The sequence below is a fragment of the Apus apus genome, chromosome 4 (genome assembly GCF_020740795.1).
Source record: "Apus apus isolate bApuApu2 chromosome 4, bApuApu2.pri.cur, whole genome shotgun sequence".
Classification (NCBI taxonomy): Eukaryota; Metazoa; Chordata; class Aves; order Apodiformes; family Apodidae; genus Apus; species Apus apus.
The window spans coordinates 34,349,903-34,371,596 of NC_067285.1; the positions used below are offsets into that span (position 1 = coordinate 34,349,903).

The 21,694-nt window shown below is 50.5% G+C and overlaps 2 protein-coding genes across 4 annotated transcripts in view; one reads left to right on the top strand and one right to left on the bottom strand.

The window, feature by feature from the left end:
- The window catches only part of PCBD1 (pterin-4 alpha-carbinolamine dehydratase 1), a 468,321-nt gene extending 451,509 nt beyond the window's left edge, over positions 1-16,812 (top strand). The window contains exons 1-4 of one of the 3 annotated variants that reach the window (XM_051618115.1): positions 11,480-11,590; positions 15,245-15,376; positions 15,746-15,826; positions 16,197-16,812. In XM_051618115.1, coding sequence (XP_051474075.1) covers positions 11,588-11,590; positions 15,245-15,376; positions 15,746-15,826; positions 16,197-16,295 — 315 coding nt within the window. In that variant the 5' untranslated portion in view covers positions 11,480-11,587 and the 3' untranslated portion in view covers positions 16,296-16,812. Of the gene's footprint in view, positions 1-11,479; positions 11,591-12,715; positions 12,843-15,244; positions 15,377-15,745; positions 15,827-16,196 lie in introns of those variants that run through there. The other 2 variants (XM_051618117.1, XM_051618116.1) reach the window with 2 other exon arrangements.
- A 756-nt stretch (positions 16,813-17,568) lies between these two features.
- The window catches only part of SGPL1 (sphingosine-1-phosphate lyase 1), a 32,984-nt gene continuing 28,858 nt past the window's right edge, over positions 17,569-21,694 (bottom strand). The window contains exons 13-14 of the mRNA XM_051618054.1: positions 20,769-20,889; positions 17,569-20,663 (exon numbers count right to left, since the gene is read on the bottom strand). Of these exons, the coding sequence (XP_051474014.1) occupies positions 20,523-20,663; positions 20,769-20,889 (262 nt within the window). The 3' untranslated portion in view covers positions 17,569-20,522. The remainder of the gene's footprint in view (positions 20,664-20,768; positions 20,890-21,694) is intronic.

A 21,694-nucleotide genomic window follows, 5' to 3' on the forward strand; every position in this document is an offset into this window, starting at 1 on the left:
CCCGTCCCCAGTCCCACTTCTGGGGAAGCTGTGGGGCAACCCAAGCAGTTCTGCAATGGCAGGGAAGGCCAGCAGGTCTCCACCAAAGCACAGGGAGCTGGGGAAAGCTCACACCTTTTTGCTCCTCCGTGTCCCTGGCCTCCTCTTTTCTTCACCAGCCCTACAGAAACCAAGAGACTTGCTCACCCCAAGCTGGCTAAGCAGGCCACAACCACCTTACACAGACACCCTGCAAGATTTTACTCCAGACCAACCAAGCATTTTGAATCATGGAATCACAAAACGATTTGGAAGAGACCTTAAAGACCATTCAGTTCCAACCCCCTGCATGGGCAGGGACACCCCCCACCAGCACAGGCTGCTCCAAGCCCCATCCAACCTGCCCTTCAACACTGCCAGGGATGGGGCAGCCACAGCTTCTCTGGGCAACCTGGGCCAGGCTCTCCCCACCCTTGTTGTAAAAATCACCCCTAGAGATGCACTCAAGCCACCTCTCTTGACCACAGGGGGAGATCAGGTGCCCAGGTGCTTCACTTTAGGGTCTGTGCTGGCTTGGGCCCAGCCCAGCTCTCAGTGCTACAGGCACCATCTTGTTTCATTTCTTTGAGTTACTACTTGTTCCAAACATGCAGTTTGTTCCATTAGACTTCAGCTTTACATTTTCTACCTGCATTTCTTCCTAGTCCCATTTCCTTGCATGAGCTTTCTGAGCCAACTTCCAAATGTTACATTTTGATTTTATCTTTGAATTCCAGGCTTTGTTCAGTGATGCCCAGTGATGGGACAAGGGGCAGTGGGTGCAAACTGGAGCAGAGGAGGTTCCATGTGAATATCAGGAAGAAGTTCTTTCCTGTGAGAGTGCCAGAGCCCTGGGCCAGGCTGCCCAGAGAGGCTGTGGAGTCTCCTTCTCTGGAGACATTCAAACCCGCCTGGACACGTTCCTGTGTGATGTGCTCTGGGTGACCCTGCTCTGGCAGGGGGGTTGGGCTGGGTGATCTTTCCAGGTCCCTCCCAACCCCTCAGATGCTGTGATTCTGTGATTCAAGCATTTACATGTAGGGTTTGGAACCCCTACTACAAACCAGATGTCATCCCAACAAGCAGAGTCATCAGCTGAGGCAGAAGAGGCAAAAACCAGAACCAAACCCAAGGCTGAACATTCAAAACTAGCTGGTGGGAAAAGTCCTCACTAACTACACCTGCTGTGAAAAAAAACAACCCATTTCATTGTAAGTTTTGATTCTGCTTGAGCACAGAGAGCTGGGATTTGTACAACAGGGCAACTTTTTTGGCAAGGTGGGTCACAAAACACTTTTGGAAGTCTCTCCATCTCCTGTTTACTCAGCAGAGAAGATCAGCATGAGAGGCCTGTGGGCAAATTAACTAGATGCAGGTACTGAGGAAAAGAGGAAGTGATAGATATCACTCCATGGTATTTCATGTGACCAGTAGCTGCTGGTGACCTGTGGTTTAAGGGGTGCATGAAGTATCTGAAGCTTTAACTCCTCGTTGTATAAATAACTTGCAGTGGTGGCTTCAGGCAAAGGACTGGCAGAAGGTTCCTCAGCAGATAGAGACACTAGCAGTGGAGGTGGCTCTGAGTCAGTTCTACAGGAAGAGGAGGGAAAAGATAATCCCAGGAAGACTGTTGGGAAACCAGAGCAAAACACAAAGGGTCAATGGAGCCCCTCGAAGTTTCCTTGTGCTGAAAAATGCAGCTTTTGGCTCTCTGCCTCATGAGAGTTCCATGGGAGCTCTCACTTCTAGCCTGATGGAACACCCTGAGCCCAGGAAGAACCCCCAGGTGATTGATTTGAGCAGCTCACCTCCTCAGCACCCCAGCTAAGTGCAAACCATCCCCTCTCAGTGGGATGAGCCCCGTGACAAGCTCACGGTGCTTTTCTCTGCTTCTTACTGAAACCAGAAGAGTAGATGTTGTCCCCTGCCCCACAGACCACCACTGTTTGGGATGACCAAGCAGCATGAAGAACACCTCCACATGGTGTACAACACCTGATGGGAGCAGGCAAGCTGCTCAGCCAGCTCAGTTCTTCAAATAACTACTTCTTCTTGGCCTTCATCCTCTGTTTTTTTTTTCCTCCCCAACCAACAGGAAAGGACAGAAAGAGGAGAAGTTAACAGGGGGCAAACCCACCATCCCCACAATCTTGATGGACTGGAGGACCACATGGTATCAACCAAGAGCAGAGGACAAACTTGAGCATCTCAGGAGGCCTCTGAGTCCTTTTAGCTCTTCAATCTAACTCTTCTGATGTAAAGGAGGAACCACCTCAGGGCAGATTCAGCTGGCAGGAAGGAAGTGACACAACTTCCCAACCAAACATTTGCCCTGTGACACCAGAGCTCAGGAAACAACCTTGCAGGTGAGCAAGGACAGAGGTGCCCTCTTGCTCTGGAGAGCAAGGCTGAGCACACAGGGGTGGTGGCTTCTCACCACTTCCAGGAAAACACCAGATGTTCAGCAAGGTCAGGAAAGGCTTCCAAGAAGTGTAACTGCTCCTGCCTGGTTTTGGGGGTTGTGCACATCACTTTGGCCAATGTAGGGCAACCTGTGGGCAGGTTCAACTGCACCACTGGCAAAGTGAAGGTTTCAGTCCAGGGGAAGGTGATTCAGACATCAATATGTATTGATCTTCACTTGTCTTTCCGTCGTGACCTGAGAGACCTTCTCACTTGACTTACAAACCAAGGATATTCAGACCTTCTTTCTCTACCTTTAAACCAGATCCTCTCTGCTTTTTTCCAAAGGGTAACTGCTTGGGGTGAGAAGGAGAGAAGCTGAAGTTCCTGCCCCTGGTACTGAAGTTCCAGCAAGGTCAGTTCTCACTGGGATAAGGAAGGGACTAGAGAGGAAACTGCCCTTTTGCTGTCACTTTTGGCTCCTGTTCCTGAGGTTGAAATCCAAGAGCTAATGCAAATGGATAGCTTCACCCGTGCTGTTGGGGTCTGGATACTGATGAAAATTATTGAATGGGCAAGAGCTGTCAGGGAATGCACTGATTAATTAGCAGAGTGAGGAGAAGGATGGCTCTACCAGCACATCAGCTACTAGTAATAGAGCCCTGATGGGTCAGGGAGCACAACCGAAAGGAAGATGAGGCAGCTGTGGGCTCACAGATCACCTTCAGTGCCCCTGCCACAGGGCTTGTTTGCATCTCCCACCTCCTGCTGGGAAGGGATGTGACCAGGATGAGCTGCTACAGGGCCAGGTGTCCTCAGAGAGGAATAGTGCCCTGGGGATGGAGGTGGCCCCTCTTTGCTGAGCCAAGAGCGTGGCTGGAGAGCAGAGATGGGGAAGGTCAGCAGCTGTTGGTGCTCAAAGGTCTCTCTTTCTCAAAGGATCTGCTGGTTTTAAGTTCTGCTTTTCCCTTTCTGCAAGGGGACCTGCAACCCTCAGACCTGCCCCGAGCGACCCTAGACAACAAGTTGCTGCCTTTTGAGGACACAAACTCACTGGGAATTGGGTCTCTAGCACCTCTTGACCTCTCCTTGCCTCAGTTTCCCACCTGGACAAAGAAAACCTCCTCCCATCCATTTCAACCATCACCAGCTCAGAGCATGGAATCTCTCTCTCCCCCTCTGTCTGCAGTGAAACAAAAGAATCATCCCAAGCAGCTTGTTCTGGGGGCTTTTCTACACTACTGGAAAACAACCCCCCCAAAAAAAAATTAAAGAACTCACAAAAGCGGCTCCCAGGAGAGCAGAGCTGCACTTCAGAGAAGATTCCCAGGTGTCTGGAGGAGTGGAGGGAATGATGATGAAATAGCTGGATCATATCTATACACACATTTGCTAGGGCACATAGTGACACAGCTGGGAGACACTGACAGCTCTGCAGAGTAAGGCTCATTTCCAAGCACTGAAAATCATCTTGGTGGCAGGCTTAGGAGTAAAAATTAGCCAGGCAGTCTGACAGGGTGGTTATCATTTGGGCATCTAACATCTCAGGAATGCAGAAGTCACAAACTATCCTACTGCATCAGCAAAAAAAGCAGAGAGGGGAGATCCTGGCCTGTTCTTCAGTTTGTTAACGTTTTCTCCAAGGCCTAAAATACCCTTTTTTTGGAGGAGGGAGAAGAGGAAAAAGCAATTCCATGCTCTTAAGCAGGGCCCAACCTTCCAGCAGTGTAAAGGAAAGCAAAGGAAATGAAAACAAATACACTTGTTCTTCCTCTTCAAGCAAACATAGAGCAGATCTTAGGTTGCCTCTCCAATTTCATCAGAAGATGGTACCACCAAGACTGTAAAAAAAACAAAACACCTTCTCTCAACTCATCCCCACTGGTTGGTTAGTTGGGTCAATAAACTGGTTGCAAAACACGACCCAGGGTCACAGTGACCAGGGTCTGATTGTTCTGGTGCATAACCCATCATGCCAGTGTTTTTACACCACTCTTCAATGACAGCTACTTGTCACCCAGCAAAAGGGGGCATGAAGCTGCAGTCCACGCCCAGGAGGAACAATCCAGACTCCAAGTTTTACTGGAGAGACCGGGTGGGTAAGACACACCTCCCTTCTGACCCACAGTGGCACCAGGAGGTGCCCCAAAAAATGAAGGTGCTTTTCAAACTCACAGTTCTCCCTCCCTTCTTCTGTGGAACTTGACAGCAAAAGCACGACTGGATTCCCAAGCATCTATCCATGCTGGGTGTTCCTTCTGAAGAACCACTGGGTCCTGGAGAGAAACCTTCTCCTTGCTAAGTGCTGCTGGTGCACAAGAGGTTGCTCGTTGATCCTGCTGAAGTCCCCTCTGTATCACATCTCCCTGTGGCACTGGAACTTGCTGGTCCTTTTTTAACTAACACAACTTGCTTGCTCCAGGAACAGGAGTCTGAGGAGAGAAATCCCTCTTTGCTCTCCCTCTTCTTCTGCCCTTGCTCACCAGAACTGCTCCTGTCCCAGCTCCACTTCAGCCAACTGAGTTGCAGGTAGTTTGTCCAAAGCTGGAGCCACCACATGGGCTGAGAAGGGAAAGCACCAGCAGAGGAGCTCTCTTGGGCCTCATGACAGGGCAGAGGTGGATTCCTCAATCTACCCTTACACTGGGAACCTTCCCATCCCATGACCATAGTCTCCCCATCACAGGCCAGGCTCCTGTTCCTCACCTTCCCTTTCTGCAACCGGCGTGAGGACCAAGCTCTCCCCAGGACCCTCTGGAGGGCTCGTGGGGTTCAGAACAGTCCTACAAAACATCCTCCTTCCAGAAAAAACAAAAAAACACAACACAACAACGCTCAAGTCTCTTTCCCAGCAAAACCCAGCACTTCCCAGCACTGCAGCAGTGCCACCAACATCTTGGCTCCTCATGGTGCCTCAAGCAGACAGCAGCAGTGTCTGGTGAAACCTACCTTGCCACAGGACATCAGCTTGAAGATAACAACACAGGGCAGCTGGTGCCAGCAAGCCAAGTCCCCAGCAGTTGACACCACCAGTCATTTTCCACCTCAGGGCAGAAACAACCACCTGCCTTCCTCCCTCCTCCCCACACTTGCCCTTTGCAGGGTCAGAAACCCAGCCTACACCAAGCAGCAATTCCCAAGACCAGCTCAGGCTTCTTCTGCTCCACCTTCAGCAGCACCTCAGAGGGACACAAGCTGAGACACACCTTTCCAACTAACAGGTCCCTCCTTTTCAGCCCAAAGCCCCTCCAAGATGCAACTGGAATGAAACACAGCTCCATTTTCCTGGAGCACATCAACAAACTTCCAGCCCAAGCTGTGAATCAAGGCCAGTTTCTAGCACTTCATCCCTCCCCTCCTCGCCATGCCTGCCACCAGAAGACTTTATCCTCAGACTCTGAAGGGAGTTATTTCCCTTGCTACCCCCAAGGGGTGAGGCAGAGAGGCATTTTGGTTCCTAAAGATGGCTCTGTGCATTATTTCTCCCATTCATGGTGACCCTGCTTCCAACAAACAGTGCAGCCACCATGGGCCATTCCCACCAGCAGCAAGAACAAGCCAAGCAGCTGAATTCAGCTTGTAAGAAGCAGCACAAACTCATTAGGCTGGGGGAGAAATCCAGGTGATCACAGAAATAAGAGAGCAAGCTCATCAAAGAGTGTGTTTAATGATAACAAAAGGGGGGGGGGGGGAAATAATCAGCACTGGACCTGATGTGAGTTCCACACACCAGGTTTTGCTCTCAGATTCTGCACAATCAACCATGGAAAACTTGTCCCTCCAAGCAGCTCCCCCCACAAAGCTGTGCCTGGATATGATCCCTGTGCCTCCCTGTTGCCCAGCTCACCTCCCACCCTTGGGGAAAGGCTGCAAGGGAAGCTGAGCACCCACCGGGTGCCCCAACACTCTCACACCCAGGGACAAGCACACCCAGCATGGGGACCATTCAGCACCAGAGGGAAAACCAGCACATCCCTCCCTCTGCTCTCTCAGTCTGGATCTGAGAAGCAAATTAAAAAAAAAACCCAACAGGCTCAGAAACGTCTCCAGGAAAGAAAATCCCCAAGCCTGCTGTAGAGCAAAAGCTCCTGGAGTTGGCCAGGTTGCCCTCTACATGGCTCCAAGGAAATCCCTGGCTCAGCAGGTTCTCTCCACTCCACCTACCACCATCTCCTGCCCATCCCAGCCACCCTTCCCTTCCAGAGCAGCCCCAAGTGTTAAATACCTCACTCATCTCTCAGCTGCTGTTCCCAACCCGTTTGGCTTGGAAGCCTGCAGCTCCTAGGTCTGATCAAAGAAGAGCTCCCATGCCCAAAAAGCTTGTCCACCTTCTCTAATCCTACCTCCTAATCCTGCCCAATCAAAGGTCCATGCAGACAGACCTTGCCTTGGTATCCACACCCTGTCCTGTCCCCATCTTGCAATTGAGAAGCTGGAAATGAAATCCAAGGAATCCCAGGGCTTGGGAATAGCAAGATTAACCAAAAAACCTGCAGTAATCTGGCTGGAGAGCCAGGCTCAAGGCTTAGGTGTTCACAGGTGAGCAGGTCCCAGGAGTGACACCCATGCTTTGGTGCACACCAGAGCATCTGGAGGTGCACACAAGTTGGTCGTGAAGCTGAAGAGCCTCTTTGCTGAGCGCAGCAGAGCTGGTCACGTCAGCAATCGTTCCCGGTTTTTAGGATCAGATGGGCTTCTGAGAGCCCCAAACCTGGGCTCTCCTGCCCTGGGCTGCAGTTTCCCTGAGCTCTCCCCTTTTCCCAGCGTTTCCCTGACCCCTAGTGACAAGATCTGGCTGTACAGGAGCTGCTCTCCCTGCAGAGCCCAACCCTCCCGGGCTAAACAAGGGGCAAACCTCACTCTTCAAGGTGGGAGGAAAGGTTTCCAGATCCAGCAAGACCCTGGCCCTCCACAACACCTACCAATCTGCCAGCAAGTCCAACTCGGGGAGCAAAGAAACTCCAGTTTGGACTGAAAGGCAGGAAACAAGCTGAGCACAAGAAGCTTCCCTGGCTCCAGGCTCCAGCTGTGCCCAGGGCATCTGGGATATGGGATTAATCCCTCAGCAGGCTGGACAAAGCAAGGGGTGAGGAGAAGGCAGTTTGGATGGATTCCCTCCCCCCAGGGCACATGCCTCCTTGCTGGGGAGTGACCTTGGCAGGGCAGCAAACTGCAGGATCTCAACACCACCCACCACAGCCCAAACTCCTTGGAGGACAAGCCCTGTGACACAGGAACACACGAGCTGCCAGGGTCCTTGTTTTTACCCAGCCACTTCGTTTCAAGGACCAACAGAGAGTCAAAAAAAGATTGTTCTGGCTGGAGTTTGCAAACCTAATTCACGCCAGGCTTCTCTGATCATCAGCCAGGAAGGGGTTGTCTCTTCTAGAACCAGTTGAACACAGGAGAAGGCAGCTGGAGGAATATCCACTGAGGTCCTTCAGACTCTGGCCTGGACCACCCTTCTCCTCTGGAAATCAGCCCTTCAGCACGAGGTGGGTGGTCATGTTTTCTACACGTTGCAAGTGGTTTTGCCACTTTTATTGCCATTTGTTTGTCCCCCACCCAGGCTTCTCCAGGGGTACCTGCACACTGCCTGACACCAAGGCCCTTTCCCTAAAGCCTCGTGTGAGGAGGCCAGAGAGGTCTGAGTTGTCCCAGCCTCCATTCCTCTTGTTCCTTGTGCTGAGACCAGTTCCCAGCCCTCCCTGACTTTGATAAAACGACACAGCAAGAGGAAACCTCACCCAGGAATAATTAACAATTCCTCGCGATTTATTGGGCCCTTTTGTCGACTTAACACTTGTCACAACTGCCATAAATCCCCTCCAGTGCTAAATAAACCCTGCAATTAAATCCATCGTGCCACGAGAGCGATGCTTCAGCTACCAGAAGAGTAGTCAATGATGAAAGAGCTTGGCCCACCCTGGCTTAAAAACACCCTTTGGGGGCTGAGGTTCAGCAGGAGACTCAGAGACTGTCCCAAGCTACCCTCTCAAAAGCCATCAGCATGGATGCAAACTTTGGAAAAATGTATTCCCAGTGAATTCCTGAGGCACTGCAGCTGGTTAATTGTTTCCCTGCTGCCTAAACAAATTGTTTCCCCCCCTGCCCACGACCTATGAGTTTCAGTCCCACGACAGGAGCAACCTCAAAGCCATAAATACATGGACAATTCAGTATCCAGTGTTTCCCCCACCTCGTGGGTTACCAACTGTCTTCCTGCCCTGGGTCTGTCAGGTGAAGCACAGGAAGCCCTTGTCCCTCCCAAACAGGGGGAAGAAGGAACAGCTCATGGTGCCAAACCTGGAGAAGAGCCAAGCACATCAGTGAAAGGTGAAGCAAACAAACAGGACCGAGGGACATCCTGACCCTGGAGCCAGAAGCAGACCTGGGAAATGCAAAACCAGAGCAAGCACAAAAGAAACTTCTTCCAAAGTACAAGATAAAACAACCACCCAGCCCTGCAACCTGCTGGAGATAAAGATCCCTTCTCTGCCAGTGACATCAAGTGACATCCCACTGCTGAGTCAGCAGCTCTGCCCACTGGTGCAAACCTGCCTTGAAGCAAGCAAGATGGGAGAAGCCCCCACTTTCCCTTGCTGCCTGGTGAGAGGGCCCAAGATGCAAAGCCAGAGTGAATTTCCTGTGACCTGAACCCATGCTAACGAGGGGTCAGCTCTTCCCAAGGGATGCCTGGAAGAGGACATCTGCAGGAAGATGACACTGAGCACATTTTTCATGCTGTTAAGTGAGGAGCCTGCACAGACCGTAGGGAAATAAAAAGAGAGAAGAATCAAACCGTGGGGGGGATGGGGAGGAAAAACCAGCACCAAAAAAAACCAAACCTGCTTGTTGCTGTGTTGTTGAGTCCTGAGCTCCTGCAGGGAACTTCCACATCATGCTTTCCACATCTTTTATGTGACTGGAAGCAAGCTGCAACCAGCACTCTCAGAGGAGGAAGCTAGTATCCCTCTTCCCTCAAAAGGACCAGGAAAACGTTTCAGGGAACATGAAATGAGAAAGGGTGGGAATTCAAAAGGCAAACCTTGCCATGGGAGATAGTTACGTGGAGCTCAACCAAAGCAGGTTTCAGGCTCAGGTACATTTTGTTCTAAAAGTATTGACAAAATAAAAATAGTGAGTGGTGGGAGAAGTCCCTCCAAACGTGCAGAAGCAAGACTCATCTGTGGGTTTAGCTGCCATCGACCTAAGCCCAGAGAAGCACAGCCCTAAATTAGGAGGAAAAACTCCAAACAAGCTCTAAACGAGGGAGGAAAAAGGAAAAAAAGAAAAAAAAAAAAAATCTGTTGCCAGTAAACAAGCACAGCCCTTGCACAGGGCTGCAAACTGCTCTGAGCAAACAGCTTGCCCAACATCACCCGATTAATCATTAAAAGCAAACCTAAAGAGTCCCATCTCAAAAAGAGACATGTGCAGAGAGGGAAGCTTCAGGCACTGGTCAGCCAAAGGGTCCTCCCAGCCACAATTTCACACCAGAGACCAAGGAAAGCCTCCACTGCCCTGCTGCCACTTCTCAACAAAAGCACATCCCTCTGAGAGAGATCACTCCCATGTGAGGTTGGCAGCGAAGGCTTGATTTATAACCTGGGAGAGAAAATGCCATTACAAAGGAGCTGGGTAATCAGTAGGCACAGTATAATGAATCCTTTTTCTCCCCCTGTTCTCCAACCAGAGAAACTCTCACCTGGAATGAGCTGAGGTGTCTGTCAGGTGCTCTGCACTGGCAGCACACGTCTTAGCAAGGCAAAGAGGATCAGCTCCCAGCTGGAGCAAAGCCCAACTAAGCCAAAGTGGGGTACAGGGAGAGATGGGGCATCTGCTTCCTCCCCAGCTCCAAATCAACAGGGAGGCCAACAGGCTGCAAAGGTGCAGCTGAGGCCCCAACAAGTCCCCATCACCATTTTCTGGAGAAACCCACAGCCAAAGATCACCTGAACGTTGCACCCACAACTCCACCTGCAACTTCACCAGGACAACACGATTCCTCCCTTCACCTCCTTGCTTATGCCAAGATTATTTTAGAGGTGATTCTGCTGCTGAAACTGCCAGTCCTGCAATTCAAACCAAGAAAAAGAATCTGCTGGCTTTTCCCAACCTTGCAAACAATCCCACCTCCTGATTTCATTGCTGGAAACCACACAGCACTTCTTCTCTCCTCGTCCACATCAAAGCTTCCAGCTCCATATCTGCACACATCTCATCTCTCCTCAGGTCCTGCATTGCTCTCCCAGTCTTTTTTCTTCCCCTGGACAAACACACAGGGTCTCCCAGGACACAAAAGCTGCTCATTTTTCCCTTTCATGACCCTGGCAAGCAAGTCTGTAGAGGCCAAAAAGCAAAGGGAGAATTTGCTTCCCTCTAACTTGCCTGCTGAAGGAACAAATCATCTCTGTGGCACCCACCAGCTCCCCAGCAGAAAACCAAACGTGCACAGGAGGATATACAAGGGATGTATGTCACACTGCAGGAAAGAATTCCCAGAATCAGGTGCTCCAAGGGCCAAGCAAAGCCGGGAGGGCACAGCCAGGTGCTGAGTTTCTGGCTGCCACCGACGGGAGCACGACCCAGCGTTGTGGCTGGAAAACTGCCCATCACGGGAGGGGGGTTTAGCAGCTGGTGAGCTGCAGGACAAGCAGGGAGACACGGTGCCCTCAGCAACGGGAGAAAACACCTTAAAAAAAATGCTTAGGAGTGTTGTGCCACACACACAGAGACACACACACACACAGAGACACACACGCCCCACCTGGCTCTTGGTCCAGGTGCTGCAATATCACCCAGGCTGTCCCCAGGAGATCAAAGGGCTGGGAGGGCACGCCAGGAGGACTGTCACACTCATCACACGTGTTGCCAGCTCCACGGGCAGTCGCCCTGCCCCTCTCCATCCCCTCTCCTGCCTCCTACAAGAAGCGGCCCTGGAGGAGAGAGGAGCGGGGGGGGGGGAGGGGGGTTCAGGGGCACATCAGGGACCCTGTCGAACATCCCAGGAGCCCGGGGTGGGTGCCGGCGGGCGGGGTAGGGTTGGGAAAGGCTAGGAAAGCTTTCGGTGGGTGGCCCCGGTCCCCTCGCCACGCCTCCCGGGAGCAGGCAGGGCTGCAGCGGCTGCCGGAGGGAGCGGAGGGGCCGCGGGAACCCGAAGGCCATGGTAAGTGGTTTGGCCGGGCAAGCCCGGCTGTGGCCTTTAGGAGGAGGCGGCAGAGGGATGGGGTGAGGAAGGGTTCCCCCGAGAGGCCGGGGCTGCCGGAGGGGCAGGAGGAAAGGAAGGAGCAGGGCTCGGCGCTGCGGTTAATCAGTAACGCAGGGAGCTGCGGAGGAGGCGGCGGAGTTGCCGGAGCTGGGGCTTTGCGGGGCTCGGGTCGGGGAAGGAAAAGGGTCCGTGTGTGTCCCCCCCCTCAAATGCTGCAGGACCAGTACGACCCCCAGGGGTGCAGCCTCCCCCGAGTGGCGTGAAATCAGCTTTCCCGTGGCACCAGAGGGGACAGGGATAGAAGCCCGCGGGCTTTGCAGCATTCCTGCCCTGCCTGCAGGTCCTGCTCTCACCTCTCCCTGCTCCTAAGAGACAAGCAGCCTTAAAAGAGGTGAGAGTTTGGGCAGAGAGGTGAGACAAAATTGGGAGCTTCCCAACTCCCCTTTGCTTTCTAACACTCGTCAGCCAGGTGGGAGGCTGGGTGAGGGCTCCCAGATCAAGACCCAATCCCAACAAACAAGCTGTTGCTGAGCAGGCGGTTCTTGACTGCAGCGCTGGGGATTCTCCACCACGAGGGCTCCGACCAGTTAGTGGTGAAACAGCCCAGCTACTATACACCGTTCCCTTTTATGTCCCTGAGTTCCCAGAACTCTTTCACGCAGTCGTTTCATTTCCTGGGATTGGCTCTCTTCGTAACGATGCGTGCTCGAGGGTCTCCTGGAGGGGGGTCTTTGTTGATTCTAGTCCTCTGTCCTGCCTCCCATCCTGGTCCTGTCTCTCCTCCTGGTCCTGTCTCCAGCCTCCTGCTGGGTCAGAATCTCCAGCCAGGTGGGTCAGAATCCACATCAGTGCTGTCTGTAGGCACCACGGGTTCTTAGAAGCCTTGATGTTATCACAACCTGCAGGATGGTTGGCTGATAGTTTCACAAAGCACCTTGTTTTTAAAAGTAACCCTTGGTATAGCCAATTCATCATTGCAGTACATTTTTACTAGGCTATATTTCTATTGAATGTATTCATGAGTATCCTGTGGCTATCACCAGTATGACCCCCATAGGTGCAGCCTCCCCCAACTGGCATGAAATCAGCTTTCCCGTGGCACCAGAGGGGACAGGGATAGAAGCCCGTGGGCTTTGCAGCATTCCAGCCCTGCCTGCAGGTCCTGCTCTCACCTCTCCCTGCTCCTAAGTGACAAGCAGCCTTAAAAGAGGTGAGAGTTTGGGCAGAGAGGGTCGATTCCTTTTCCAGAAAGCCCAAAGGTCTCTCCCAGTTTCCTCTGCTGGTTCCTGTGCCTCGGTTGCACAATCCCATCTACTTGGTTTCCTGCTGGCAAAAAGGACAAAAAATAAATCCCAGTGCCCTGGCAGTTGAGAGCCAGCAAAAAGAAAACGAAATAATTACGTTTCCCTAATGAGAAGAGAGTGTTTTAAAGGAGTTAAGTGGACATGAAAGCATGAACGTGCCATAGCAACAAAAACCAGCAGGCTGGCTAATGTGTGCTGGGCTGGAGGAGGAGGGAAAGGGAGAGGGGTGGTATGTGTGGAGGGTGCTCCAGGCAGAGGGGCTGTCACCACAGTGCACAGCCAGAGGAGATGGCTTTCCCTCCACATTGGCCAAATGTCAGCCTGGCCCTGCCTCCCACTAGTGTTGGGCCTGGAAAAAAAACCCCGAGGCCCATCCTCTTCATGTAGTCACCATGCAGAAAAGGGTTCAGAGAACAATGAAATCTCATCCTTCCCAAGCAGCCTGGGTTCTTGCTCTGCCCGGGGAAGGCTGGCTTGGCATCCAGCCCCCCTGTGCTCCAGGCAAGCAACAGCTTTGTGCAGCCTTTCTGATCCAAGAGCTTTCAAACCCCTGCTCCAGGAACCTGGCTCAGCACCTAACCCACTCCTGCCCACCCCCCCAGCAGATCCAGCCTCTGTCCCCACGTTAGCCAGTTGCTAAGCTACCTGCTCCCAGCTTATCAGGCCATCAGCACGAAAAGGGCAAGGGCTGAGGGTTTATTGTGCTGAGCCCTGTTTACTCACCACCTTCCCTCCAAACCCAGAGCAGGGGAAGGGATGGGGTGGTGGAGCCAGGGCTGGCAAGGGGACCACCCAAACCCACCACAGGTGGAGCCAGGGCTGGCAAGGGGACCACCCAAACCCACCACAGGTGGTGCATGCACAGGTGAGGAAGGCTTTCCCCAGACAAGGTGGAAGAAGGAGAGTTGCACAGCCATGATGCCAGGGGGAAGGAACCATCCCAGCCTCAGCCAGCCCTGAGCTCAGCAGGCACCTCAGCCCTCTCCATTTCATCAAGTGCCCTGCAAGCAGACAGCTTTCTCCAGGTGTAACAATCACAGCTATACAGACAGGTAGGCACTCCCATGGCCCCATGACTTAGGAGACCCAGCAACATGGCAATCGGGTGCAATCTTTCCAATCTTCCTCAAAAGAACCCACAAAAACCTCAGCTCCCTGGCTGCCTCTTTCATTTTGTACAACATGCAACTTAGGGGAGCTCTAGGCAAGGACAATTTCCCATCTTTGGCCAGCAGCCCCTTGAGAGGCTTTGCTTTTGGGCATTGATGCCCAAGAGAAGCATCTTGATCAGCTAAGCAAACCAGTGGGCTGCATTTGTTGGGACTCAGGTCTAACCTGCCACGCTTTGCTCTACAGCACAGAAAGGCAAACAAATGGCAAAGAAACATTGGGTCTTATTCGTTGAGGGGAAACAAAAATCCAATCCTCACCAACTCTAAAAATCAGATCACCCACTAGGAAGGAATTTTAATTGCCACAAGATAACCTTTCAGATAGAGCAACACTCCTGCCTTCCCCACTGAGCCAGAAGATACACAGGCTTGGGTAGCCCCTATCCCCAAGAACTCCACTGTAGTTTCATCTTTACCCATATTCACTCCCCAAAGCCAAGAACTGCTGCTGCCCACCCCACACACTCCTTCAAAACCAAACAGCAGCTCTGCCCAAGAGCAGAAGACAACACTAAATCACAGTTCCTCCCTCTTGTCACTCACAGACAGCAACAGCCTCTTAAACTCCATCATAACAGGAGATAGAAAAGGAGCTGAACTCCAAATCAGGGTGATTCATACCTGATTCACATCTTTTCTTTCTCCTCTAAAGAAGGCTCCCAGTGCAGGTGACCTGCAAACCAAGTCCTCCAGCTTTGGGAACGTATTTCACAAACCTTAAGCCATTCTCACTTCTAGAAGCCAGAGTTTCAGGGGTTTTTTTAATCCAGAAAATGATACGTAATATTTGGGAGCTGAACCTCACCCAGTCACCATTTGTTAGCACCTCAGGTTGTGCTGATACAGGTGTACACTGGTGAAGTGGTAGGTGTTGCAGGTCAGAGAACAAAAGGGACAAGCTGATCTTCACTTGACCTAGGCACGTGCAGGATGTACCCAGGGCAGGGAGCAGAGGCCAGCACAGATGTCCCCTGTCATCAGCACCCCCAGTTCAGATCCACACACACACCCTCTAACCCTCCCACCCACCTGTAGCTCCACAACTCATGGGATGCCCTTGCTGCTTTGAACACCTGCTTCATCCTACCTCTGCCACGCTGAGCTGTTCCTCTTCCTTTTCCTTTCTGTGGTACCAGGCAGGAAAAGCCCACAGGCTGAGCCCAGAGGAGAGGGAGCAGCTGCTGCCAAACCTGAGAGCTGTGGGCTGGAACGAGGTGGAAGGCAGAGATGCCATCTTCAAAGAGTTCCACTTCAAGGACTTCAACCGGGTAGGAGCACCAGTGGTACAAGAGTTTTACAAAGCTGGTTTGCAGAGCAGGAAGTCCCATCTGCAGGGCTCAGCCAAAAGAAACCCCTCCCATGTTGCTCCTGAAATGTAATGCCTGAGCAAGATAACCTGCCCAAGACACCAAAGTGCTCAACCCAGCACATGGTATGTCTGGGAAAATTTCCCCAAAAAAGAAGAAAACCCATAGAAAACCCCCCCAAAAAAAAGATAAAACACACATTACAGGCCTTGCATTTGGTTGGGTTACCTAGAAACATGGGGTGTAAAATTAATAGCAACTGGGTGAAAACACAATCTATTGCAAGGGGAGTGATTCAGAGCTGACTTTTCCTCTTGCTCCACTGGGCAGGCCTTTGGCTTCATGACCAGAGTGGCCCTACAGGCAGAAAAACTGGATCACCACCCTGAATGGTTCAATGTGTACAATAAGGTAAGAAACAGGGGGCAACAGGAGCTCTTCAGGGAAGACATCCCTTTTGTGAGGCATAAACCAGCAGCAGTAGCTGCCTCTAGGCTGGTACCAGCTTTTTAAAATCAGTATCAGAAGCAGCAGCAAGGGGAAAAGCTTCTGGAGAAAAGAGTTGAAAAGTGGGCACAACAGGGGTGGCAGGACAAGCTGTGGGAAGGAGAAAACCAGGCAAAATGCTAGAGCACCTCACCCACCCCAGGAGAATTTGCTAACAAGTCTGGAGAAAGGAATAGTGCTACCTGCATCATCAGATGCAAACTGCAGCACTGGGGGAAAACAGTTCCTGCTCTTTCTGCCAGCAACTCTTGGTTGGTCTGTCTGTCTGGTTTAGGTTCACATCACCTTGAGCACCCACGAGTGTGGAGGCTTATCTGAGCGAGACATCAACTTGGCCAGCTTCATCGAGCAGGTTGCAGCTTCTCTCTCCTGACCAGAGAAGCCAAAGACCAACTCTGTCACTGCCACAGTGCCCTGGGTGGCTGCACCTAGAGCCTTCTCCCACTTCCAAGCTAGTTCCTGGATCCAGACTGCTTAACTTCGCCTTGCCAAGCTCCCTGCCACAGCTCAGATGGAGGCACCTCTTGGGCACTCAGATACCCACCTCTGATCTTGCCATTTCCATTCTTACCTGCTACCAGCTCACAAACTGCTGCCCTTTTACTAGGAGTCATGTTACACAACTGCACCAGTAAATCTTGCCAGAGCCTGACCCCATCCAACCATTGTTTCCTTGCTTCTTTGCCTACTGCAATATGCTTTCTACCCATGACATGGTACATGAGCCTTTGGTTTCTCCACACCACCCACTGTGATGTGTAATTTGGTCATTGCTGTCACCTCTTTCTACCAGTATTATAAGCAGGCATGTGATCCCAGCCCCACTGTAACCAGCCTTTTAACTGGATACCAATTGAAAATGTTTACAATAAAGGTCTTGGTCAACCTGATGTCAAGTTTGGAAGGAAGTCTCACTGTCACAATTACATCAACAGGTTTTTCCAAGGCAGGTGCTGGCCTGACTGCTGTCAAGAAGGTGTTTCTGCTATGGAAAAGTTTCTTGATGAAGCATCACAGAGAAAGGGCACATGCCTTTACAGGCCTGCACCTCAAAGTGAATGGGGTCTGAAAGAGAATGAGATGATCAAAGCCAGAGCAGATCAGCTTAAACCTGCTCGTGCTCAAAGCATGTTTGTACCATAACAAAGGCACAACCACAGGGAAGGCACAACAGCAGTGCAAGCAACAGGACAGGGGCTACAGTGGAACACCTCCCAGAAGAGGTTGGAGGTGGATTTGGTGGTGTCATCACTCCAGTAATACCATGATCTCGGTATTCAGGGAGTCTTTGGTACAACAGGAACGATTTGCTGTGAAACCAACAGTAGCTGCTTTCAGCAAAACAGCCTGGGAGAAGCACTACAAACACCCAATTCAGTTATTTATCTTTTAACCCCTTTTCAAGTTCTGCATTAAGAAACTATCCCTAGCTCTTAAATGACAATTTTCAGCATCCTTGGACTTGGCCACGGACACCTTTACCTTGACAAAAGGACAGAGCAGCCCTCAGGCAGAGTTAGCATGATTCATAAACCATTCTCCCTGCCACAGACTGGGCTCTGCATGGGCAAAGACCAGGAGCACTAGGTCCCCATTCATTCTGATGAGCACTGCAACAGAAAAAGAAGAATTCAAGTGAGCCTAGATAGCTAAACGCACCGTTTTAATACAAACTAGGCCCATTTTCACCATCTTCTCCAACCATTTCAGCCTACAGGTATTACAGTGGCAAATGAGAACAACAGGGAATGCTGCCACCAGATGAACTCAGCCCATTTGTTGATTCAAAAGTCAAGGTGTATTTATTGGGCAAGATATTATTGTGTTGTACGCAGTATTATTGTGTTGGACGCAACCCTTCCAAACTCCTCCCTCCCCCCAAGTCCTCAGAAAAGTGCAGATGAAATCCATGGCATGGAGACACACATCTCTTCTTGGTCCATCCCACTGGATATTCTTCAGACTAGTACCTAAAAAGCACACAGATCCCCTTGGGAGTGCTTTGTACAATCAACAAACTTAGCCCGGAAAACGCGACAAGTCCGAAATCTCTCCCAAATTCATAGTCCCAAAGATCCCAGCAGGTCTAAGGTACCATCCAGTTCCAAGATCATGTTCCAGTCCATAAAATGCTTCCTTTTGAAATAATTACACAGCCCGTTAACCGCACCATTTTCCTAAGACCATTTGGCATGATAAAAGGAGATGCAGATGACATGTTAGATGACAAGGATGAATAAAGACTACACAGGGGTACATTGACAGTGGCCCATTCCAGACCAGAAGGTTACATTGGCAGTACAGAACAAACACACATCAAATCATTCAACCCACAAATATGACTAGTAAGTGAAGCCCAGAATTGAATACATATTTCAAAAAATAACACCTTCAGATACATCCAAAAACGTGAAATGGAGCACTGATCTGTTAGATCCACCTACTTCCTCAGAGGAAAATGCAACCAAAGGACAGGAGGGAGTTTTTTCTCTCCTTAACTCCATCCCAAGACATTTCCCTCTTTGTTTTAAAGCAGAAACAAAAAGAGTACCTCCCTTTTTTGTTTGTTTTTTGTTTTGTTTTTAAATCTGGGTTCCAAAGAGAACCATCACAGTAGCCAGACACTTGAGACTTGTCTCCCAAAGTACAGCAAACTCAGAGATGCAGTAATGGTCACATTGGCAAGTCGTTAGCAGAATAAATAGGTGCAACAGAAACACTGACAACCAGCCAAGAGACTTAGCAGGCCAATTCAAAGGAGATGTTTTCAGGAGGGCTCATGAAGTCATCCACGTAAAAGGCAGATGGCCAAAATACTTTTGTCTCCTAAGCACTGAGAATAAACCTGTTCAAAAGCAAGTATTCTGGGCTGCCCACTGGTTTGTGCAGTGGCTGATTAAGTAAGCTTTTCATGCCCTGTTATGTGCAAGTGTGTGCTTCAGCTGCCTTAGGCCAGCCAAGGCCAGCTCTGGGTTGCCAAGCTCACTACAGCAGAGAGACAGATGACTTCAGATGCCCTGCACAAGGTGAAGTCTTCCCCCAAGTGCTGAGATCTGCCCCATCGAACTCTCGGTAGCAAGCACCAAGCTGGGAGAAAACACATAGCAAAGCCCTGCAGGAGTAACTCCACAGCTGTTTAGTAAACTCAAGAGATTCCAGCTCATCCTTAGGGCCACAACTGCCTCACAAGTTGCACTGGGAAAAGTCTCTCACTGTAAAAACAGCAGAGAAAAATAAGGAGGGGGAGCCACGTGCCCAAGGCTTGAATACCTCCAACTTGCTGCATCCTATCACCAACCTCTCAGAGCTACACCAGCATCTCTGTAATACTGTGAAGGGACTTGGCTCAATACAACTACTCTTTTACCTTGTAGGCAAGTGTACTTTCTCTGAGGCCAGTCTGCCTTTGAGTTGTTTTTTTTTTTTTCCAGTATAGTACCATAAGGAAACGACCACAGCAGAGGCTGCAGCCAACAGCTGAGCCCTCAAAACCCTCCCTGGCGTCCCACAGAAAAATGCCAGAGAAGCATCAAGGCACAATGGTGAATGCCCTTTTGAGAATGTGCCTTAAAAGAATCAGTGCAAAGAGCAGAGATTACTACTGTTACAAAAGTCACCTTTTTTCTCCTAAAAAAAATCATGGTAAAAAAAGGTCAGCTTTGGTGCCAGCCACCTGCACGTGAAGCCCCCGGTGGTGACACACGCCAGGGCCTGGCTGACTCTACTACAGCATTGTGAGATAGTGCAAAACCTTCAAGTTCTGACTAAAAAGCACTGGTTTGCACATCCCTCCACAATCGTCCAAGGTACAGCAAGCACTCTAGGTGGTCAATGCATGTCTTCTAGAAGAGGCAGGGAAGCAAAACAGTCCCTATGTACCTGGGCTTTTCAGCACCATCCAGTTCCTCTCCCTAACGCCACCTCGCCCAGTTTCTATTTCTGCTGTTAATTCAAACCAAGAGATTCCAGGAAAGGATTTTATGTTGGGGCTTTTTTTTTTTTTCCAACCCTCAGCAGATATTGATTGCAGTCTCACCAAGATCTCCAGAGGGGATTTCAAAAAGAGTACAGGACCAGCTTTTCCTTTGCCAATTTATCGGCTCTGCATTACACAGATAAAAGGCTCCCAGTCTGTTAAAAGCAGTAGCTTGGAGGAATACTCAAAAAGAAAACAAAAATATTCTATTTCTTTGACTACCTTCAACTTCTGGGAAGATTGAAGCTTTGGAACACAAGAGGAGAACTCAAATCTAACACTCGGCTGGATGCCGGGGCCGACTACCAGGTCTGAGGAGAAGAAACAGCAAGGAATGAAGTGACACGCAGAATACCTGAGGAACCTGGAGTTGTGGAATGGACATTCAATTCACCATCAATAGTCGTGATGAAAACAGTCAGGGGGAAGGGAAGGAAAGCCCTAAGACTAAAGATGGGCATGAAAACAAGGCGGATTTCGGAGCAGGTAAGGAATTTTTCGAGATCAAGCCACGCCATCAGACCTGCAGTTGTAGGAACAAAGGCTTACTGCAATCTCTTCCCCTAGGAAACCTTTAGAACCACCTCAGTGCTAGTTGGCAAGGCACTGATTGTTGCACTACAGTCAGTGGTGGCTGGAAGAGCCATTCATGTGCTTTTCACTGCAAGGAACATCCGTGCTGTAGAGGCCATCCAAGTACGCCTGGGAAATCTCCGCTACCAAGCTCCTGTCTGGGACGGATTGGGCCATTCCATAGATGGCTCCCTAAGCAGAGAAGAGGAGGGGGTTAAGGTTAACACAGGATCATGAAAGCCACCAGAGAAACACCCTCACGCCGAGCACGGCTTCACTGTGTGCTGGTCTCCTTACCATGCCTGTGGTCTTGGCGTTGAGGTCCTTCATGATGTCCTCGATGCTGTCTTTGACATCCTTCAGGAACTGCTCAGCAACCCCGGGCTTCGTGTGCAACTGCGTGATGCAAAGGTGAATGCTGGGCAGGCAGGGGAGAGGGGAAGAGATTAAGCACCTCAACCATGGGCAGCTCCACCTCTGCTGAGCAACCAGCAGCAATTTACTCCTTCACTGGCCAGCGAGAACCCTGTATCTCCTCAAAATCACGTTTCAGTAGCACAATGGGCAAAGACATAATCACTGCCAAATACTTGCTAGAACCAACCTGCAGAGTTCAGCTCTTCTTTTTCCTTCCTGACTTCAAAGTACATGGTTGAAGGCCTGTAATATTCCCACCTCATTCCAGGTAACTCTGCTGAGAAAAATGCACTGCCTGCAAGCCCAGTGATCCTTGCCATCCTTCCCCTCCCCTTCCTCTCCAGCTTAGATAAACTACCAGCCACCCACACCGTGGACTTCAACCTCCACCAGAACAAATGGGCCTGCTCACACCTCTGAGCTATCACTTCAGGTTCTCTAGATTTTGCTTCATGCCAACTGCAAGTCCTTTTTTTTTTTTTGCCAGTGCACCTACATCTGTGAGCACCTGCCCATTTTATGCACAGAAAAACATCTACCCACTCAAGGAAACTCTCCAATAACCATTCATTTTACACCAGGATGGTAAGATCACTCAAAATGGTCAGCCCTTCACTGTTCTTTCAATTACTTTCAACTTCAGTGGGCAGCAGGAAGATCCTACAAATAAACTTAACAAATCTACAAACCCTCAGTTAACTAACATGAGATAAAGCCCTAGCGATTTATATTTTTCTGCTTGTATCAAAGGTAAATAGAAAGGGAGCCTCAGATCTGTCCTCTACCAGGCTCATTACAACTACTGT